The 22,619-nt window shown below is 46.1% G+C and overlaps 1 protein-coding gene across 1 annotated transcript in view; it reads left to right on the forward strand.

The window, feature by feature from the left end:
* LOC121000927 (CMP-N-acetylneuraminate-beta-galactosamide-alpha-2,3-sialyltransferase 4-like) overlaps positions 1-22,619 on the forward strand; it is a 144,423-nt gene that overhangs the window by 112,589 nt on the left and 9,215 nt on the right. The window contains exons 6-8 of the mRNA XM_040431721.1: positions 11,242-11,305; positions 11,710-11,805; positions 19,766-19,955. Of these exons, the coding sequence (XP_040287655.1) occupies positions 11,242-11,305; positions 11,710-11,805; positions 19,766-19,955 (350 nt within the window). The remainder of the gene's footprint in view (positions 1-11,241; positions 11,306-11,709; positions 11,806-19,765; positions 19,956-22,619) is intronic.

Consider the following 22,619-nt stretch of genomic DNA (forward strand, 5'->3'; position numbering starts at 1 on the left):
GCAAAAAAAAAACAGGCCTCACATTTCTATTCAACCAAATCTGTACTGTTTTAGCTGGTCAAGTTATTTGTAGTGACCGTAAAAGCACACTTTTTGTTCTGGGTTGAAAAACTATTCCCAAATTTGCCATTCTCAAAATTGTGGTGAACGGGAACAATGAGGAAAACATCTAATAAGGGACGCGGACGTGGACATGGTCGTGGTGGTGTTAGTGGACCCTCTGGTGCTGGAAGAGGACGTGGCCGTTCTGCCACAGCCACACGTCCTAGTGAACCAACTACCTCAGGTCCCAGTAGCCAGCAGAATTTACAGCGATATTTTGTGGGGCCCAATGCCGTTCTAAGGATGGTAAGGCCTGAGCAGGTACAGGCATTAGTCAATTGGGTGGCCGACAGTGGATCCAGCACGTTCACATTATCTCCCACCCAGTCTTCTGCAGAAAGCGCACAGATGGCGCATGAAAACCAAGCCCATCGGTCTGTCACACCCCCATGCATATCAGGGAAACTGTCTGAGCCTCAAGTTATGCAGCAGACTCTTATGCTGTTTGAAGACTCTGCTGCCAGGGTTTCCCAAGGGCATCCACCTAGCCCTTCCCCAGGGGTGGAAGAGATAGAATGCACTAACGCACAACCACTTATTTTTCCTGATGATGAGGACATGGGAATACCACCTCAGCACGTCTCTGATGATGACGAAACACAGGTGCCAACTGCTGCGTCTTTCTGCAGTGTGCAGACTGAACAGGAGGTCAGGGATCAAGACTGGGTGGAAGACGATGCAGGGGACGATGAGGTCCTAGACCCCACATGGAATGAAGGTCGTGCCACTGACTTTCAGAGTTCGGAGGAAGAGGCAGTGGTGAGACCGAGCCAACAGCGTAGCAAAAGAGGGAGCAGTGGGCAAAATCAGAACACCCGCCGCCAAGAGACTCCGCCTGCTACTGACCGCCGCCATCTGGGACCGAGCACCCCAAAGGCAGCTTCAAGGAGTTCCCTGGCATGGCACTTCTTCAAACAATGTGCTGACGACAAGACCCGAGTGGTTTGCACGCTGTGCCATCAGAGCCTGAAGCGAGGCATTAACGTTCTGAACCTTAGCACAACCTGCATGACCAGGCACCTGCATGCAAAGCATGAACTGCAGTGGAGTAAACACCTTAAAAACAAGGAAGTCACTCAATCTCCCCCTGCTACCTCTTCTGCTGCTGCCGCCTCGGCCTCTTCTGCTGCTGCTGCTGCCGCCGCCTCGGCCTCTTCCTCTGCCTCTGGAGGAACGTTGGCACCTGCCGCCCAGCAAACATGGGATGTACCACCAACACCACCACCTGCGTCACCAAGCATCTCAACCATGTCACACGGCAGCGTTCAGCTCTCCATCTCACAAACATTTAAGAGAAAGCGTAAATTCCCACCTAGCCACCCTCGATCCCTGGCCCTGAATGCCAGCATTTCTAAACTACTGGCCTATGAAATGCTGTCATTTAGGCTGGTGGACACACACAGCTTCAAACAGCTCATGTCACTTGCTGTCCCACAGTATGTTGTTCCCAGCCGCCACTACTTCTCCAAGAGAGCCGTGCCTTCCCTGCACAACCAAGTATCCGATAAAATCAAGTGCGCACTGCGCAACGCCATCTGTGGCAAGGTCCACCTAACCACAGATACGTGGACCAGTAAGCACGGCCAGGGACGCTATATCTCCCTAACTGCACACTGGGTAAATGTAGTGGCGGCTGGGCCCCAGGCGGAGAGCTGTTTGGCGCACGTCCTTCCGCCGCCAAGGATCGCAGGGCAACATTCTTTGCCTCCTGTCTCCTCCTCCTCCTACTCAGCTTCCTCCTCCTCTTCTTCCACCTGCTCATCCAGTCAGCCACACACCTTCACCACCAACTTCAGCACAGCCCGGGGTAAACGTCAGCAGACCATTCTGAAACTCATATGTTTGGGGGACAGGCCCCACACCGCACAGGAGTTGTGGCGGGGTATAGAACAACAGACCGACGAGTGGTTGCTGCCGGTGAGCCTCAAGCCCGGCCTGGTGGTGTGCGATAATGGGCGAAATCTCGCTGCAGCTCTGGGACTAGCCGGTTTGACGCACATCCCTTGTCTGGCGCATGTGCTGAATTTGGTGGTGCAGAAGTTCATTCGCAACTACCCCGACATGTCAGAGCTGCTGCATAAAGTGTGGGTCGTCTGTTCGCGCTTCCGGCGTTCACACCCTGCCGCTGCTCGCCTGTCTGCGCTACAGCGTAACTTCGGCCTTCCCGCTCACCGCCTCATATGCGACGTACCCACCAGGTGGAACTCCACCTTGCATATGCTGGACAGACTGTGCGAGCAGCAGCAGGCCATAGTGGAGTTTCAGCTGCAGCACGCACGGGTCAGTCGCACTGCGGATCAGACACACTTCACCACCAATGACTGGGCCTTCATGCGAGACCTGTGTGCCCTGTTGCGTTGTTTCGAGTACTCCACCAACATGGCCAGTGGCGATGACGCCGTTATCAGCGTTACAATACCACTTCTATGTCTCCTTGAGAAAACACTTAGGGCGATGATGGAAGAGGAGGTGGCCCAGGAGGAAGAGGAGGAAGAGGGGTCATTTTTATCACTTTCAGGCCAGTCTCTTCGAAGTGACTCAGAGGGAGGTTTTTTGCAACACCAGAGGCCAGGTACAAATGTGGCCAGACAGGGCCCACTACTGGAGGACGAGGAGGACGAGGATGAGGAGGAGGTGGAGGAGAATGAGGATGAAGCATGTTCACAGCGGGGTGGCACCCAAAGCAGCTCGGGCCCATCACTGGTGCGTGGCTGGGGGGAAACACAGGACGATGACGATACGCCTCCCACAGAGGACAGCTTGTCCTTACCTCTGGGCAGCCTGGCACACATGAGCGACTACATGCTGCAGTGCCTGCGCAACGACAGCAGAGTTGCCCACATTTTAACGTGTGAGGACTACTGGGTTGCCACCCTGCTGGATCCCCGGTACAAAGACAATGTGCCCACCTTACTTCCTACACTGGAGCGTGATAGGAAGATGCGCGAGTACAAGCGCACGTTGGTAGACGCGCTACTGAGAGCATTCCCAAATGTCACAGGGGAACCAGTGGAAGCCCAAGGCGAAGGCAGAGGAGGAGCAAGAGGTCGCCAACGCAGCTGTGTCACGGCCAGCTCCTCTGAGGGCAGGGTTAGCATGGCAGAGATGTGGAAAAGTTTTGTCACCACGCCACAGTTAACTGCACCACCACCTGATACGGAACGTGTTAGCAGGAGGCAACATTTCACTAACATGGTGGGACAGTACCTGTGCACACCCCTCCACGTAATGACTGATGGTTCGGCCCCATTCAACTTCTGGGTCTCCAAATTGTCCACGTGGCCAGAGCTAGCCTTTTATGCCTTGGAGGTGCTGGCCTGCCCGGCGGCCAGCGTTTTGTCTGAACGTGTATTCAGCACGGCAGGGGGCGTCATTACAGACAAACGCAGCCGCCTGTCTACAGCCAATGTGGACAAGCTGACGTTCATAAAAATGAACCAGGCATGGATCCCACAGGACCTGTCTATCCCTTGTGCAGATTAGATATTAACTACCTCCCCTTAACAATATATTATTCTACTCCAGGGCACTTCCTCATTCAATACTATTTTTAATTTCATTTTACCATTATATTGCGGGGCAACCCAAAGTTGAATGAACCTCTCCTCTGTCTGGGTGCCGGGGCCTAAATGTGTGACAGTGGCCTGTTCCAGTGGTGGGTGACGTGAAGCCTGATTCTCTGCTATGACATGAAGACAGATTCTGCGCTGACATAAGGCCAGATACTCTGTTACGGGACCTCTCTCCTCTGCCTGGGTGCCTGGGCCTAAATATGTGACAGTGGCCTGTTCCAGTGGTGGGTGACGTGAAGCCTGATTCTCTGCTATGACATGAAGACTGATTCTGCGCTGACATAAGGCCAGATTCTCTGTTACGGGACCTCTCTCCTCTGCCTGGATGCCTGGGCCTAAATATGTGACAGTGGCCTGTTCCAGTGGTGGGTGACGTGAAGCCTGATTCTCTGCTATGACATGAAGACTGATTCTGCGCTGACATAAGGCCAGATTCTCTGTTACGGGACCTCTCTTCTCTGCCTGGGTGCCTGGGCCTAAATGTGTGACAGTGGCCTGTTCCAGTGTTGGGTGACGTGAAGCCTGATTCTCTGCTATGACATGAAGACAGATTCTGTGCTGACATAAGGCCAGATTCTCTGTTACGGGACCTCTCTCCTCTGCCTGGGTGCCTGGGCCTAAATATGTGACAGTGGCCTGTTCAAGTGGTGGGTGACGTGAAGCCTGATTCTCTGCTATGACATGAAGACAGATTCTGTGCTGACATAAGGCCAGATTCTCTGTTACGGGACCTCTCTCCTCTGCCTGGGTGCCTGGGCCTAAATGTGTGACAGTGGCCTGTTCCAGTGATGGGTGGCGTGAAGCCTGATTCTCTGCTATGACATGAAGACTGATTCTGCGCTGACATAAGGCCAGATTCTCTGTTACGGGACCTCTCTCCTCTGCCTGGGTGCCTGGGCCTAAATGTGTGACAGTGGCCTGTTCCAGTGGTGGGTGACGTGAAGCCTGATTCTCTGCTATGACATGAAGACAGATTCTGTGCTGACATAAGGCCAGATTCTCTGTTACGGGACCTCTCTCCTCTGTCTGGGTGCCGGGGCCTAAATGTGTGACAGTGGCCTGTTCCAGTGCTGGGTGACGTGAAGCCTGATTCTCTGCTATGACATGAAGACTGATTCTGTGCTGACATAAGGCCAGATTCTCTGTTACGGGACCTCTCTCCTCTGCCTGGGTGCCTGGGCCTAAATATGTGACAGTGGCCTGTTCCAGTGGTGGGTGACGTGAAGCCTGATTCTCTGCTATGACATAAAGACTGATTCTGCGCTGACATAAGGCCAGATTCTCTGTTACGGGACCTCTCTCCTCTGCCTGGGTGCCTGGGCCTAAATATGTGACAGTGGCCTGTTCCAGTGGTGGGTGACGTGAAGCCTGATTTTCTGCTATGACATGAAGACTGATTCTGCGCTGACATAAGGCCAGATTCTCTGTTACGGGACCTTTCTCCTCTGCCTGGGTGCCTGGGCCTAAATGTGTGACAGTGGCCTGTTCCAGTGGTGGGTGACGTGAAGCCTGATTCTCTGCTATGACATGAAGACAGATTCTGTGCTGACCTAAGGCCAGATTCTCTGTTACGGGACCTCTCTCGTCTGCCTGGGTGCCTGGGCCTAAATATGTGACAGTAGGCTGTTCCAGTGGTGGGTGACGTGAAGCCTGATTCTCTGCTATGACATGAAGACTGATTCTGCGCTGACATAAGGCCAGATTCTCTGTTACGGGACCTCTCTCCTCTGCCTGGGTGCCTGGGCCTAAATGTGTGACAGTGGCCTGTTCCAGTGGTGGGTGACGTGAAGCCTGATTCTCTGCTATGACATGAAGACAGATTCTGTGCTGACATAAGGCCAGATTCTCTGTTACGGGACCTCTCTCCTCTGTCTGGGTGCCGGGGCCTAAATATGTGACAGTGGCCTGTTCCAGTGGTGGGTGACATGAAGCCAGATTCTCTGCTATGACATGAAGACCGATTCTGTGCTGACATAAGGCCAGATTCTCTGTTACGGGACCTCTCTCCTCTGTCTGGGTGCCGGGGCCTAAATATGTGACAGTGGTCTGTTCCAGTGGTGGGTGACGTGAAGCCTGATTCTCTGCTATGACATGAAGACTGATTCTGCGCTGACATAAGGCCAGATTCTCTGTTACGGGACCTCTCTCCTCTGCCTGGGTGCCTGGGCCTAAATGTGTGACAGTGGCCTGTTCCAGTGGTGGGTGACGTGAAGCCTGATTCTCTGCTATGACATGAAGACAGATTCTGTGCTGACATAAGGCCAGATTCTCTGTTACGGGACCTCTCTCCTCTGCCTGGGTGCCGGGGCCTAAATGTGTGACAGTGGCCTGTTCCAGTGGTGGGTGACGTGAAGCCTGATTCTCTGCTGTGACATGAAGACAGATTCTGTGCTGACATAAGGCCAGATTCTCTGTTACGGGACCTCTCTCCTCTGCCTGGGTGCCTGGGCCTAAATATGTGACAGTGGCCTGTTCCAGTGGTGGGTGACGTGAAGCCTGATTCTCTGCTATGACATGAAGACTGATTCTGCGCTGACATAAGGCCAGATTCTCTGTTACAGGACCTCTCTCCTCTGCCTGGGTGCCTGGGCCTAAATGTGTGACAGTGGCCTGTTCCAGTGGTGGGTGACGTGAAGCCTGATTCCCTGCTATGACATGAAGACAGATTCTGTGCTGACATAAGGCCAGATTCTCTGTTACGGGACCTCTCTCCTCTGGCTGGGTGCCGGGGCCTAAATATGTGACAGTGGCCTGTTCCAGTGGTGGGTGACGTGAAGCCTGATTCTCTGCTATGACATGAAGACAGATTCTGTGCTGACATAAGGCCAGATTCTCTGTTACGGGACCTCTCTCCTCTGCCTGGGTGCCTGGGCCTAAATATGTGACAGTGGCCTGTTCCAGTGGTGGGTGACGTGAAGCCTGATTCTCTGCTATGACATGAAAACTGATTCTGCGCTGACATAAGGCCAGATTCTCTGTTACGGGACCTCTCTCCTCTGCCTGGGTGCCTGGGCCTAAATGTGTGACAGTGGCCTGTTCCAGTGGTGGGTGACGTGAAGCCTGATTCTCTGCTGTGACATGAAGACAGATTCTGTGCTGACATAAGGCCAGATTCTCTGTTACGGGACCTCTCTCCTCTGCCTGGGTGCCTGGGCCTAAATATGTGACAGTGGCCTGTTCCAGTGGTGGGTGACGTGAAGCCTGATTCTCTGCTATGACATGAAGACTGATTCTGCGCTGACATAAGGCCAGATTCTCTGTTACGGGACCTCTCTCCTCTGCCTGGGTGCCTGGGCCTAAATGTGTGACAGTGGCCTGTTCCAGTGGTGGGTGACGTGAAGCCTGATTCTCTGCTATGACATGAAGACAGATTCTGTGCTGACATAAGGCCAGATTCTCTGTTACGGGACCTCTCTCCTCTGGCTGGGTGCCGGGGCCTAAATATGTGACAGTGGCCTGTTCCAGTGGTGGGTGACGTGAAGCCTGATTCTCTGCTATGACATGAAGACTGATTCTGCGCTGACATAAGGCCAGATTCTCTGTTACGGGACCTCTCTCCTCTGCCTGGGTGCCTGGGCCTAAATGTGTGACAGTGGCCTGTTCCAGTGGTGGGTGACGTGAAGCCTGATTCTCTGCTATGACATGAAGACAGATTCTGTGCTGACATAAGGCCAGATTCTCTGTTACGGGACCTCTCTCCTCTGCCTGGGTGCCTGGGCCTAAATATGTGACAGTGGCCTGTTCCAGTGGTGGGTGACGTGAAGCCTGATTCTCTGCTATGACATGAAGACTGATTCTGCGCTGACATAAGGCCAGATTCTCTGTTACGGGACCTCTCTCCTCTGCCTGGGTGCCTGGGCCTAAATGTGTGACAGTGGCCTGTTCCAGTGGTGGGTGACGTGAAGCCTGATTCTCTGCTATGACATGAAGACAGATTCTGCGCTGACATAAGGCCAGATTCTCTGTTACGGGACCTCTCTCCTCTGCCTGGGTGCCTGGGCCTAAATATGTGACAGTGGCCTGTTCAAGTGGTGGGAGACGTGAAGCCTGATTCTCTGCTATGACATGAAGACTGATTCTGCGCTGACATAAGGCCAGATTCTCTGTTACGGGACCTCTCTCCTCTGCCTGGGTGCCTGGGCCTAAATGTGTGACAGTGGCCTGTTCCAGTGGTGGGTGACGTGAAGCCTGATTCTCTGCTATGACATGAAGACACATTCTGTGCTGACATAAGGCCAGATTCTCTGTTACTGGACCTCTCTCCTCTGTCTGGGTGCCGGGGCCTAAATATGTGACAGTGGCCTGTTCCAGTGGTGGGTGACATGAAGCCAGATTCTCTGCTATGACATGAAGACAGATTCTGTGCTGACATAAGGCCAGATTCTCTGTTACGGGACCTCTCTCCTCTGTCTGGGTGCCGGGGCCTAAATATGTGACAGTGGCCTGTTCCAGTGGTGGGTGACATGAAGCCAGATTCTCTGCTATGGCATGAAGAGACTGATTCTCTGCTGACATGAAGCCAGATTCTTTGCTATGGCATGAAGAGACTGATTCTCTGCTGACGTGAAGCCAGATTCTCTGCTATGGGACCTCTGTCCAATTGATATTGGTTCATTTTTATTTTTTTTATTTTTATTTTAATTCATTTCCCTATCCACATTTGTTTGCAGGGGATTTACCTACATGTTGCTGCCCTCTAGCTCTTTCCTGGGCTGTTTTACAGCCTTTTTAGTGCCCAAAAGTTCGGGTCCCCATTGACTTCAATGGGGTTCGAGTTCGGGACGAAGTTCAGGTCGGGTTCGGATCCCGAACCCGAACATTTCCAGGAAGTTCGGCCGAACTTCTCGAACCCGAACATCCAGGTGTTCGCTCAACTCTACTCATGGGTCTTTAAGGCTGGGTTCACATCACATTTTTCCCATCTGTTTAATGTATACAGTACAGACCAAAAGTTTGGACACACCTTCTCATTCAAAGAGTTTTCTTTATTTTCATGACTATGAAAATTGTAGATTCACATTGAAGGCATCAAAACTATGAATTAACACATGTGGAATTATAAACATAAAAAAAAAGTGTGAAACAACTGAAAATATGTAATATTCTAGGTTCTTCAAAGTAGCCACCTTTTGCTTTGATTACTGCTTTGCACACTCTTGGCATTCTCTTGATGAGCTTCAAGAGATAGTCCCCTGAAATGGTTTTCACTTCACAGGTGTGCCCTGTCAGGTTTAATAAGTGGGATTTCTTGCCTTATAAATGGGGTTGGGACCATCAGTTGAGGAGAAGTCAGGTGGATACACAGCTGATAGTCCTAATGAATAGACTGTTAGAATTTGTATTATGGCAAGAAAAAAGCAGCTAAGTAAAGAAAAACGAGTGGCCATCATTACTTTAAGAAATGAAGGTCAGTCAGTCAGCCGAAAAATTGGGAAAACTTTGAAAGTAAGGGCTATTTGACCATGAAGGAGAGTGATGGGGTGCTGCGCCAGATGACCTGGCCTCCACAGTCACCGGACCTGAACCCAATCGAGATGGTTTGGGGTGAGCTGGACCGCAGAGTGAAGGCAAAAGGGCCAACAAGTGCTAAGCATCTCTGGGAACTCCTTCAAGACTGTTGGAAGACCATTTCAGGGGACTACCTCTTGAAGCTCATCAAGAGAATGCCAAGAGTGTGCAAAGCAGTAATCCAAGCAAAAGGTGGCTACTTTGAAGAACCTAGAATATGACATATTTTCAGTTGTTTCACACTTGTTTGTTATGTATATAATTCCACATGTGTTAATTCATAGTTTTGATGCCTTCATAGTCATGAAAATAAAGAAAACTCTTTGAATGAGGTGTGTCCAAATTTTTGGTCTGTACTGTACGTTAAACGGATGCCTCAGACTGATGCCATACAGTGGCATCCGTTCACCATAGTTCAATTGTAAAAAAAAACTTTTTTTTACCTCACTGTGATGCCTTTTTGTATCCTTTTTTTGTAATGTATACGTCAAATGGAGGCATAAAACGTCATGTGAATCCACCCTAACTACCCTATTCCCACCATTTATGAGCTGAACTTTCTGTCCAGCGTCTCTCATTTTATAACACTGGCACGGTAGTATAATATAGACACTGTATTAAAGGGATTGTCCGGACTTGGAGCCAACAAACCCTATGGTCCCAACCTGTGTCCCCTAACAAAAAAAAAAAAACACCACTCACCCACAGTCCCACTGCTGCTCCGTTCCAGGACCAGGAAATGGCTTGGTCCCATGACTACTGCAGCCAATCACAGGTCTAATCAGTCACATTGGCTTGAACGATATGTCACAGTTGAGTGGTGATTTATTTATTTTTTGCTAAGGGGCACAGGTTAGGGATTGTGGATTCCGAGGCTGTACAACCCCTCACTTCTAATTTGACACAGCATGGTGTTAGGACCTAACAGTTAGATAGTGTATGGTGAAAATATTGTGTGGAACCTGTATGATGGCAGTACCGTGTGAGTCCTGGAAATTATGTTATTACCTCAGTCAGGCAGTTATATCATGTTTTCACTATTAGGGCTCATGTACACAACCGTATGTATTTTGCGGTCCGTGAGAAAATACGGATGACGTCCGTGTGCATTCCGTATTTTGTGGAACGGAACAGCTGGCCCCTAATAGAACAGTACTATCCTTATCCATAATGGGGACAATAATAGGACATGTTCTATTTTTTTGCGCAACAGTTATATGGTAACAGAATGCACACAGAGTAACCTCGGTTTTTTTGGGTGGACCCATTGAAATGAATGGTTCCGCATACGGTCCACAAAAAAAAACTGGAAAGGACACAGAAAGAAAATACGTTCGTGTGCATGAGCCCTTAGGCCAAGTTCACACTTCAGTTATTTGGTCAGTTATTTCCATAGTTATTGTGAGCCAAAACCAGTAGTAAAGCCTCCACAGAGATCAGGTGTAATGGAAAGATCTGCACCTGGTTTTGGCTCACAATAAGGGCTGTTTCACACGAGCGAGTCCATTGCGGGAATCACACTCCGTGTGTGAGTGTGATCCTCCGCTCTGGACTTGCAGGAGCACGGCATTATCATGATTTATAATTCTATGTATCTCTGCTTGACCATTTTTCCACAGAATCATAGTGACATAAAGCTGTTAGTATGATTTAAGCAGAGGCACATAGCATTATAAATCATGATAATGCCGTGCGCTCCAGCAAGTCCAGAGCGGAGGATCACACTCACACACGGAGCGCGATTCCCGCAATGGACTCGCTCGTGTGAAACAGCCCTAACTGATGAAAATAACTGACCGTATAACTGAAGTGTGAACTTGGCCTTATTGGGACACCGTATTGTAGTATTATGAGTCTTGCATGGTCCTGTCATTTGCCACCACGTACTGGTATTATTTGAGCATCACTATTTGCTCAATCAATGCTTTTTTTTTCTCTAGTAATGTTATACTCACGTTAAACTTTTGAAGACTGAGGTTGATTATTTTACTAAATATTTTAATACTTAATTGCATTTGTTTTAATATGCATATATTGATTGTGTTATCCCTTTATTTAGAGGAGCTGATAATGCAGGCACTAGCTCGCACCAATCATTATCACATACCCCAGGAGATTGACAGGTAAAGCCGCTTCACACTGATGAACAATGTTTTGTGCACAGTCCCTGTACTGCGCTGTGGAATATGTTGGTTCTATGTGAATAACAGGAAATAAATTAATCTGCAATTTCCCTCGGGATCAGTAAAGTGTATCATATGGTAATCCATACAGAAACTCTCTATCTGTATATTGTCTAGTCTTGTTCGCCCCCTAGTGATCACTCTGAGAAGTGACCGAGAGGAGCTTACAGGAAATGCTGTGCCTAATGTCCTCTATATGTATACATACTCATACACCAAATATTCATATCTTACATATTACATAGAGGATGCACACTGCAGCCGAAAGCAAAGGCTATTACAATCCAGTCTAATAATCCATTCATTTACATTTACGTTTGTATTCTATTTCTGTCTGTATTCAGGCTGCAGTGTCGTCGCTGTGTTGTGGTGGGGAATGGATACCGCATGAAAAACAGCTCCTTGGGGGAGATCATTGATAAATATGACGTGGTCATCCGGTGAGTGGATATTTATACAAGGTCTCTTCTGGCCCTGCTTTTTTTATGCCATCATGGATCTTGGAGAATTTAAAATGCAGGCTTGGTAGTTGAGCAGACTTGGGGTGTCTCAATCCCAATTTGTGTTCTAGATGGATATAAACAACCTTGCTTCTATGTGGACTGATGCTTCTAGGCCCTGGCTCTGGATAGAAACAGTCCCCCCCTTCTAACTTCAATTTTTCAGCCGTACTGCCATGTTACTGGGAGCGGGAGATTGATCAAACTGGTGTAAAGTAGAACTGGCAACCAATCAGATTCCACCTTTCATTTTTCACGGCTCCTTTGGAAAAAGAAAGGTGTAATCTGATTGGTTGCTGTTGGTAACTAAACCAGTTCTACTTTACACTAGTTTGATAAATCTCTCCCTTTGTTTCTTCCTTGACAAACAGGGCAGAAAGGTATTTCTATTGGTTGCTCGGCAGTGAACGGATGATCACTATGCAGCGACCTGGCTGTGAGAGAATGACTGAGCATGTGTGACCACCTGCACTAACGTCACTAAGTACCATTTATTCTGCTATACAATTTGAACACCAGATGGTGCCATACTATGTTAGTCAATGTAGCTCTTCATTAGATAGCTTTTTTGACAGCATTAAAACGGCAAACAATGTTGTTATCGATAATGACCTAAATTGGATTTACACATGCTGAGTTAAAGCCGATTGTCGGGAAGGAAGTGTTGGCCGCTCGTTCAGTGGAGGTGAAGCACTGCATTTTACATGCAGCTATCACCTCCACAGTATGAGAATGAGCAGTTGCTATTGTGATCGTCCTCATGCAGCAGCATTGTTTCTGGGCAGTAGGCTTCATGCACACGACCGTTTGCCAGCCATGCCCGTGCTGCGGACTGCAAATTGCGGTCCGTAGTGCATGGGCACCGACCGCGCGCCCACGGTCTGTGGACTCGGACCCATTCACTTGAACGCACTGTATCGGATCCATTTAAGTAAATGTTTGCGGGCGGCAGTAGAGGCACGGACCTGCTACAGTCGTGCGCATGAGACCTAATTCAGCATTACATAACTATAACATCCAATGATGCGTCCTCTGACGTAGAAGTTCTATTTTCTCATCTTCTCTTCAGACTGCCTTAATAACTTCTTTCAGCCGTGTCTCATTTGACACACAGACATCTTAGATTCTGCACTTTTCGATCATCCTCCCCGCTTCCTGTAGTGCCCCCAGTATTACAATGCCCCTCTGTAGTGGTAGTATATATAATGTCCCTCCTTTATTGATTATATATAAATGCCCCTCTGCATTGATAGTATACTTAATGACCACCTGTGATATATAATGGGCCCCCCTATATATTGGTTCTATATATATAATAGCCCCTCTGTATTGGTATTATATATAAGTGATATCTAATGCCCCCTTTATATTGGTAGCATATATATTGGCCCCTTCTGATCTATACTGGCCCCTCTGTATTGGTAGTATATTTAATGGTCTCCTCTCTATTAATAGTATACATAATGGCTCCCCTCTGTAGCATGTATAACGGTCCGATCTGTAGCATATATAATGTATATAATGCCGCCCCCCCCCCTTTGTAGTATATATAAAGGCCGCCCTATGTAGTATAGATAAAGACTCCTCTGTAGTACATATCTGCTGTAGTGCCCCCAGTACTGCCAGCATACATAAATAAAAATAAATAGATACTTACCGGTAACTCTGTTCTGCTCTCTGCCACCATCTGAGATGCAGGGCACAGGCTCTTTCTACCTGTGCCAGTCTCCTGTGCCCCACAGTAAACTGCTGTCCCCCTAAGAGGCAGGTCGACTGCCACCTGAGACGAGATCTCTCCTCATGGCAGAAGCGGGCCTGAATGAACATGATATTTTGAGCGACAACCCCATTAACCTTTGGGCAACCAAACTCTTCTTTAGTTAATCAATTGCACCGACATTTGTTTTATTAACTTCCTTAATGGTGTTTTATGGGAGTAAAATACAGTATTGATGACCTATCCTTAGGATAGTTGGGGGTATGACTCTCAGCACTCCTGCCGATCTTCTATTGGAAGAGGTGCTCCAGTGAATGCTGTGGCCCATTGACATCACGTTTATCAGTCTTAGACCCTAGACGTAGCTCAGTCTCATACAAGTGAATGGGTCTAGGCTGCAATTCTAAGCACGGCCACTATAAAATGAACAGCCCTGTACTTGGCAAGCTGTGAGGAGACGGCAGTGTGGAAGAGAGCAACCACAGCCACTTCAAAAGGCTCGTCAGTGGTGGTGCCGGGAGGCGGACCCTATGATCAGAATAGGTTATCAATATTCTAATCCTGGAAAACCCCTTTAAGGACATATGCAGTACACCAGTTCTGAGTACTTGTATGTATGAAATTGACAGAGTTAACTAACTCTGACACAGCCCTTGCAGGAGGCTGAGGTGTGGACTGTTTAGATCCGCCCCCATCTCAGTTCAGAGTAGTCTAGTCTAGACTAGTGTTTGGAGAGAATCGCTTTCTCTGAAGACCTCATCATTTCTACAGTACTCGAGAGGGAGCGAGAGAGAGGGAGTTCCAGGATTAGGGATGAGCGAACTTCATATTTTGAAGTTGGGGTATATGCTGTATTGCGTCATGGATTCCGTTACCACAGAGCATAACGCAATTCCATGATGGAATGCATAACAGAATGCCTTTAGTGGCATTCCGTTATTCATTCTGTCATAATAGAAGTCTATGGCCAGCATAATGGATCTGTCCGTTTTTTTTTATGTTGGAGTCCTCCGGAATGATCCGTTATGCAGGCCATAGACTTCTATTATGATGGAATGAATGAGTACAGTGCTTCACTCACACCGCCCCTTCCCCCCTGCATACGAGCTCACTACTATTCGCTTTATAAGATGCACAGCATCTTATTAAGCGACAGATATGGTAATTGGCGCTGTGCCACTGGAAAGGGGGGCTCTGGGGCCCGGTCGCAACTGTGACCCCTGAAACCCCTATAGTTACGCCAGTGCTGCTATCAAATGAGGTGGAATACTGTGAAGACACCATCCACACTTAGACAACACCCGGCCAGTCAAACTACAGTTGTCATTTTTAAAGTATTATTGCTAGCCTCAGATTCCGTAGAGAAGGAGTACCACATTCTCGAACCTGACCTATACCCATACGGAACCATCTGGGGAGATTTGCAATGTACAGGGAGTGCAGAATTATTAGGCAAGTTGTATTTTTGAGGATTAATTTTATTATTGAACAACAACCATGTTCTCAATGAACCCAAAAAACTCATTAATATCAAAGCTGAATATTTTTGGAAGTAGTTTTTAGTTTGTTTTTAGTTTTAGCTATTTTAGGGGGATATCTGTGTGTGCAGGTGACTATTACTGTGCATAATTATTAGGCAACTTAACCGCCTCACGTCCGCCCATAGACTATAAACGTCCTATGGGTGGACGTCTATTTCTGACAGCACGTTTTAAAACGTCCTGTCAGAAATAGCAGCTGCACGCTAATCGTGCAGCTGCTGATCGGGTTGCCCGCTGTCAGTGACAGCAGGGCAACCCTAAGACAAGGCAGGGACAGTTCCCAGGTGTCCCTGCCTTCACGATCGCTGCAGACACAGCGCTCACTGGAGAGTGCAGGGGCTGTGTGAGGTCTCTCAGAGACCTCGATCAGCCCTGCTCTGAGGCTGTACAGCGCTGGATTGCTGCTGTATAGCCTCTCTAGGGGTGCATTTGTCCTGTAACTGGGGCTACTATGTCAGCCCCAGTTACAGGAGAAATCAACAGTGAAAAAAAAAAGAAAAAGTGAAGTAAATGTCCCCCAGAGGTCTTGTATGACCTTATGGGGGACGAAAAGTGTAAAATAAAAAAAATAAAAATAAAAGGTTGAAAATAAAAAAATAAAAAAAAGTTTCACATGTAAAAAAAAAAAAGTCACCAAGTAAGGAATGAAAAAAAAAAGTTAAAAATAGAAAAAATAAAAAAAGTATACATATTAGGTATTGCCGCGTCCGTATAAACCAGCTCTGTAAAAATATCACATGACCTAAAAAAAAAAACTGTGTCAAAACAAGCAATTTTTGTCACCTTGCATCACAAAAGGTGCAACACCAAGTGATCAAAAACGCGTATGTCCCTCAAAATAGTACCAATAAAACCGTCACCTCATCCCGCAAAAAATGAGCCCCTACATAAGAAAATCTCTCAAAAAAATAAAAAAAACTATAGCTCTCAGAACATGGACACATTAAAACATAATTTTTTTGTTTCAAAAATGCTATTATTGTGTAAAACTTTAATAAATGAGAAAAAGTATACATATTAGGTATCGCCACGTCCGTAACAATCTGCTCTATAAAAATGTCACTTGACTGAACCCCTCAGGTGAACGCTGTAAAAATAAATAAATAGAAACTGTGCTAAAACAACCAATTTTTTGGTCACCTTGCCCCATAAAGTGTTATAATGAATGATCAAAAAATCATATGTACCCAAAAATAGTACTAATAAAACTGGCACCTTATCCCCTAGTTTCCAAAATGGGGGCACTTCTTGGGAGTTTCTACTGTAAGGGTGCATCAGGGGGCTTCAAATGGGACATGGCATCTAAAAACCATGTGGAGTTCCTTTTCTTCTGCGCCCTGCTGTGTGCCCATACAGCAGTTTATGACCACATGTGGGGTGTTTCTGTAAACCGCAGAATCTGGGTAATAAATATTGAGTTTTGTTTGGCTGTTAACCATCGATGTGTTAAAGAAAAAAATTGATTAAAATGGAAAATCTGCCAAAAAAGTGAAATTTAAAAATTTGATCTCCATTTTCCTTTAATTCTTGTGGAACGCCTAAAGAGTTAAAGTTTGTAAAATCGGTTTTGAATACCTTGAGGGGTGTAGTTTCTACAATGGGGTCATTTATGGGGGTATCCACTATGTAGGCCCCACAAAGTGACTTCAGACCTGAACTGGTCCTTATAAAGTGGATTTTGGCAATTTTCTTAAAAATTTGAAGAATTCCTTCTAAACTTCTAAGCCTTCTAACGTCCTAAAAAAATAAAATTACATTTCCAAAATGATGCCAACATAAAGTAGACATATGGGGAATGTTAAATAATAAATATTTTATGAGGTATCACTTTCTGTTTTAAAAGCAGAGAAATTGAAATTTAGAAAATTGCGAATTTTTCAAATTTTTGGGTAAATTTGGGATTTTTTCATAAATAAAGGTGAAATATTTTGACTCAAATTTATGACTATCATGAAGTACAATGTGTCACGAGAAAACAATCTCTGAATGACTTGGATAAATAAAGGCGTTCCAAAGTTATTACCACATAAAGTGAGATATGTCAGTTTTGCAAAATTTGGCCTGGTCAGGAAGGGGGCAAAGGGCCCAGATGGGAAGTGGTTAACAAAAAACAAATATATACCCATTTCAATTATTTATTTTTACCAGTGAAACCAATATAACATCTCAACATTCACAAATATACATTTCTGACATTCAAAAACAAAACAAAAACAAATCAGTGACCAATATAGCCACCTTTCTTTGCAAGGACACTCAAAAGCCTGCCATCCATGGATTCTGTCAGTGTTTTGATCTGTTCACCATCAACATTGCGTGCAGCAGCAACCACAGCCTCCCAGACACTGTTCAGAGAGGTGTACTGTTTTCCCTCCTTGTAAATCTCACATTTGATGATGGACCACAGGTTCTCAATGGGGTTCAGATCAGGTGAACAAGGAGGCCATGTCATTAGATTTTCTTCTTTTATACCCTTTCTTGCCAGCCACGCTGTGGAGTACTTGGACGCGTGTGATGGAGCATTGTCCTGCATGAAAATCATGTTTTTCTTGAAGGATGCAGACTTCTTCCTGTACCACTGCTTGAAGAAGGTGTCTTCCAGAAACTGGCAGTAGGACTGGGAGTTGAGCTTGACTCCATCCTCAACCCGAAAAGGCCCCACAAGCTCATCTTTGATGATACCAGCCCAAACCAGTACTCCACCTCCACCTTGCTGGCGTCTGAGTCGGACTGGAGCTCTCTGCCCTTTACCAATCCAGCCACGGGCCCATCCATCTGGCCCATCAAGACTCACTCTCATTTCATCAGTCCATAAAACCTTAGAAAAATCAGTCTTGAGATATTTCTTGGCCCAGTCTTGACGTTTCAGCTTGTGTGTCTTGTTCAGTGGTGGTCGTCTTTCAGCCTTTCTTACCTTGGCCATGTCTCTGAGTATTGCACACCTTGTGCTTTTGGGCACTCCAGTGATGTTGCAGCTCTGAAATATGGCCAAACTGGTGGCAAGTGGCATCTTGGCAGCTGCACGCTTGACTTTTCTCAGTTCATGGGCAGTTATTTTGCGCCTTGGTTTTTCCACACGCTTCTTGCGACCCTGTTGACTATTTTGAATGAAACGCTTGATTGTTCGATGATCACGCTTCAGAAGCTTTGCAATTTTAAGAGTGCTGCATCCCTCTGCAAGATATCTCACTATTTTGACTTTTCTGAGCCTGTCAAGTCCTTCTTTTGACCCATTTTGCCAAAGGAAAGGAAGTTGCCTAATAATTATGCACACCTAATATAGGGTGTTGATGTCATTAGACCACACCCCTTCTCATTACAGAGATGCACATCACCTAATATGCTTAATTGGTAGTAGGCTTTCGAGCCTATACAGCTTGGAGTAAGACAACATGCATAAAGAGGATGATGTGGTCAAAATACTCATTTGCCTAATAATTCTGCACGCAGTGTATATCTTTGGAACTCTGTTCTGAGAATGTTGGAAATACTACAACCCTCATTTTGCACTTCTGTAACATCTAGCCTAGTTACTGACTACGGCACCATTCACTGGCCACATAGCCAACATCTCATGCCAAGCACACCAAAAACATTAACACCAAGGGTACCCCAAATACTATCAGACAGGAGCCCCAACACCAGAGCAATGGTGTGAGGACAGGCACTGTGATAAACGTTTGCAGAGAGAGCCACTACCACTCCCATCCTCCGTTCCGACTCATCAGGGGCTTGCGCCACATACTACTGAATGACTTAGTCTTTTATCATGGTGTTTCCTGCTCTTTTTATGAATCGCAATATTTGCCAAAAGCTCATGAAATAATTTGTTCCACAGGGTATACTGTTCTATACTACCCAGGTGTTAGACAATAAGATATTCTTTATTTAACCATCATTTAAGGGGTTTTTGGGAGTTTTAAAATTGATAACCTATCCTCAGGAACCTATAGGTCTCTATACACTTGTATAGGAATGAGCCATCCCATAGAAATGAATGGAACTGCTGTAATTACACCTGCTTGCCTTTGTAAAGGAAAGGAAGGCAGTGCTCACATGGAGCGTGGCCTTCTCTTCAAACAGCTGATCGACGGGGGTGCCAGGTATCGGACCCCCGCCGATCTGATATTGATGACCTTTCCTGAGGATAGGTCATCAAAATTAAATTCCCGGTAAAAGCCCTTTATGTTTTTAAATTGAAGGTAGGGACAGGTAAAAAAAAAACACCAGTGTTCCTGGAAGAATGCAGTGTCCCAGGAAGGAAGGAAGGGGGATTGTGTTCATATTAAAGGAATGTGGACTCACATGGACTGTCATCCTAATGCTATATTGTAGATAAAGTAGATCTGATGACCACTGTTGCTGGGGGAGGCTTCATACCAAAAAGTTGTGGCGCTAGTTCATTTATGTCAATGGAAAGGTTAGCCACTGACAAAGTGGTAAAAAGTGGTACTGCTATTAACAAAAAATGAATGCACAATTTATAGTAATTTTCAAGAGGAATCATCCCCTTGTTGTATCCATTACATGTTCTACTCTTTATATTTTAATTGGAGATCATATGGTTCATCCCATTAACTGTATCATAATTACGATCTCTTGTCTACTTCCCATTATTCTAATCTATACAATTTCCTCATAGGTTGAACAATGCCCCAGTTCATAATTATGAGAAAGATGTGGGCAGTAAGACCACACTACGCTTGTTTTACCCAGAATCTGCACACTTCAACTTGCAATTGGAAAATAATCCAGAGACTCTAATGGTGCTGGTGCCGTTCAAGGGTCCAGATCTGCAATGGCTGAAAGCGATCCTGAATGATGAGAAGAGGGTATGTTATTCTTGAGAGCTCTGTGGGGTTTAATACACAGCTGCAGCACCACAATGTCCCATCATTGACCTGCTACATGGTTGCTGTGTGGGTGCTATATTCAGGACTGGGGCAAGGATTTTTGCCACCCTAGGCAAAAGCTAATTTTGCCGCCCCCCCTTGACTCTGCCTATTGACCATGCCCTTTGACCCTTTTTTTGTCGGCCACCTATTTATACAGACAGATCCCCCCCTAAGTGTCATCCACAGATCCCTTCCCCGCCCAGCGCCGCCTCCTAGCTAATTTATTCACTTCACTTGCCTCTGTGTAATTGCAGAGAAGCGCCTTAATCTCGCACAGGCACACTGGCAGAGGCATCGTGGAATGAGGTGCGCTGGAAGACGGCGCATGCGCACTTCGCTCGACAATGCCTGATGTCTCTGCCAGTGCGCCTGTGCGAGATTACACAGAGGCAAGTTAAGTGAATAAATTAGCTAGGAGGCGGCGCCGCGGGCCGGCGCCTCCAGCAAGAGTGCGCTCTACGTGGTGGCGTACCCCTTCTTATGGGTGGCGCCGGCCCTGGCTATATTGACATAAAGGATATCATATATATATATATATATATATATATATAAAACGTAGCTTGGTCTGCCAAAAATTATCACTCCCGATCCTTACTTGGCCGAGCATACGTGTGTTCTCAGTAGGAAGAGTGAAGGAAGGTGCTGTCTTACTTTTGTGGCAGCGGCTTATCTCCCCAAGAACAAAAGGATCAGACATTTGAACCCCCCCCCCCCCCCCCCCATCTGTTCTCTGGGAAGAGTCAAGAGGCCCTCATAAATATTAGATGGTCATCCAGTCTCACTGAAATTGGTGGGTTTGGTGAACATATAAGCCAACATTTATGGCCAGGTTAATGGGGTTCTTGTACACGATGCCATCATCATTGACCTGCTGATTGGCATACTAGGAGAATAGGATACTTCCTGTGATAGCTGAGCTGTGTGTGTAGGTGGGGAGGGGGTGGAGGAAGTCTAGCAATAAAGTACACACAATGGCCACTTTATTACAGACACCCATCTAGTATGTTCTTCCTCCATTACATCATTCTCTATATACTCTCAACATTGTTGCAAAAGAAAATACCACAAGGTCAGTGGCCCCAGCTAGTCTAGCACCAGAGAAAATGCCCCATTCGAAGTTGTTCTGATAGCTAAATTTTTCCATTTGAATGTGGATTCACACTGAAAATGATCTACGGAAAACTTGCTCACTTTATTTTGTGCTGAACATGTGTTATTTCCATACAGGGAAGCTCCAATCTTGAAGTTGCAGGAGATTCTATGTTTTTATTAATACGCAAATGAGCATGTTGGAACAAGGGGAAGAGCTGAATCCTTGGAGCACTGCTTTTGTAACTCCCTCATGCTCTGCACACTTCACCCCCCCCCCCCTTGATTTACAGGGCTAGACACCAGCATGCTGAGGGCAGAGCTGTGTCCTACCATGTACATATCATATACACTTCTTTCTATAGCCTTACTATATTGAGAAGAGTGGATTTCTGTGCTTAGAAAGCTAATACATATTACTGGTTTAGTCACAGACAATATGTGATTATAAAGACACTAAGAAAATCAGCTTTCTAAGTATAGAAACAAAACATTATTCTCTATCTGGTAAGACTATAGCCTGGTAGTAAGTGGTCAGCCTTGCATGTAGAGATCCTAGGTTGAGACTTTCAAATTTGTTTCTTTAGTTATTTTTTTCTCTCCTTCATTTAAGCCATAATAAAAGGCTATAGCCTTGCTATATTTGTGGAGTTTTTTTTTATCATTAGAAAGCTTAAACATATTACTGGCTTATTCACAGGCACAATGTATGATTAAAAAATTAATTAGGAATATGTATTCCCTTTCTAATGTAGTGCAGGAAGCAATGAGAAGACAGTTGTGCAGCAGAACAGTTTCTTACAGTTAATACAAGGCACTTACTAATGTATTGTGATTGTCCATATTGACTCTTTTCCATCACATTATACACAGCACGTATCCATGGTTTTTGGAATCCAGCAGCAGTGGCAGTGCTTGCACACTATAGGTAAAGGTGTTGGCCTATGCACACTTCCAGCCTTTCCCTATAGTGTGTAAGCACGGCCACCGCTGCTGGATTACCTGGTGGTAATAACCATGGATACGTTCTGTGTATAATGTGATGGAAAGGAGGCCATATGTAGTTGAAGACAATCACAATACATTAGTAAGTGCCTTGTATTAACTGGATGCTAAATACCATTTACTGAAGTGAGACAAACCCTTTAACCCCTTTAAGCATAAATGTCTGGCATGAAATTTACCAAGTCTTAACCTCCTCATATTGTACATAATCTAAATTATAATTAAAAGTGTTGTCCTACCATAATGACCTATAGCCTATCTACAGGATAGGTGATAAATATCAGATTGCTGGGGTCTGACTGCTGGAACACCCACTGATCATGAAAAAAGGGGTCCAGAGACATTCAATTACATTACCGCCAATCTATGTACACAAGGGTCTTAAGACCACGTTCTCTTGATCATGGGGGTCCCAGCAGTCAGACCCCCATCAATCAGACACTTATCACCTGTCGTGTCATAGCTGTTGGACCTTTTCACATTCCTTATCCTTAAAGGTTTTCTTTG

Source organism: Bufo bufo, chromosome 1, assembly GCF_905171765.1.
Source record: "Bufo bufo chromosome 1, aBufBuf1.1, whole genome shotgun sequence".
NCBI lineage: Eukaryota > Metazoa > Chordata > Amphibia > Anura > Bufonidae > Bufo > Bufo bufo.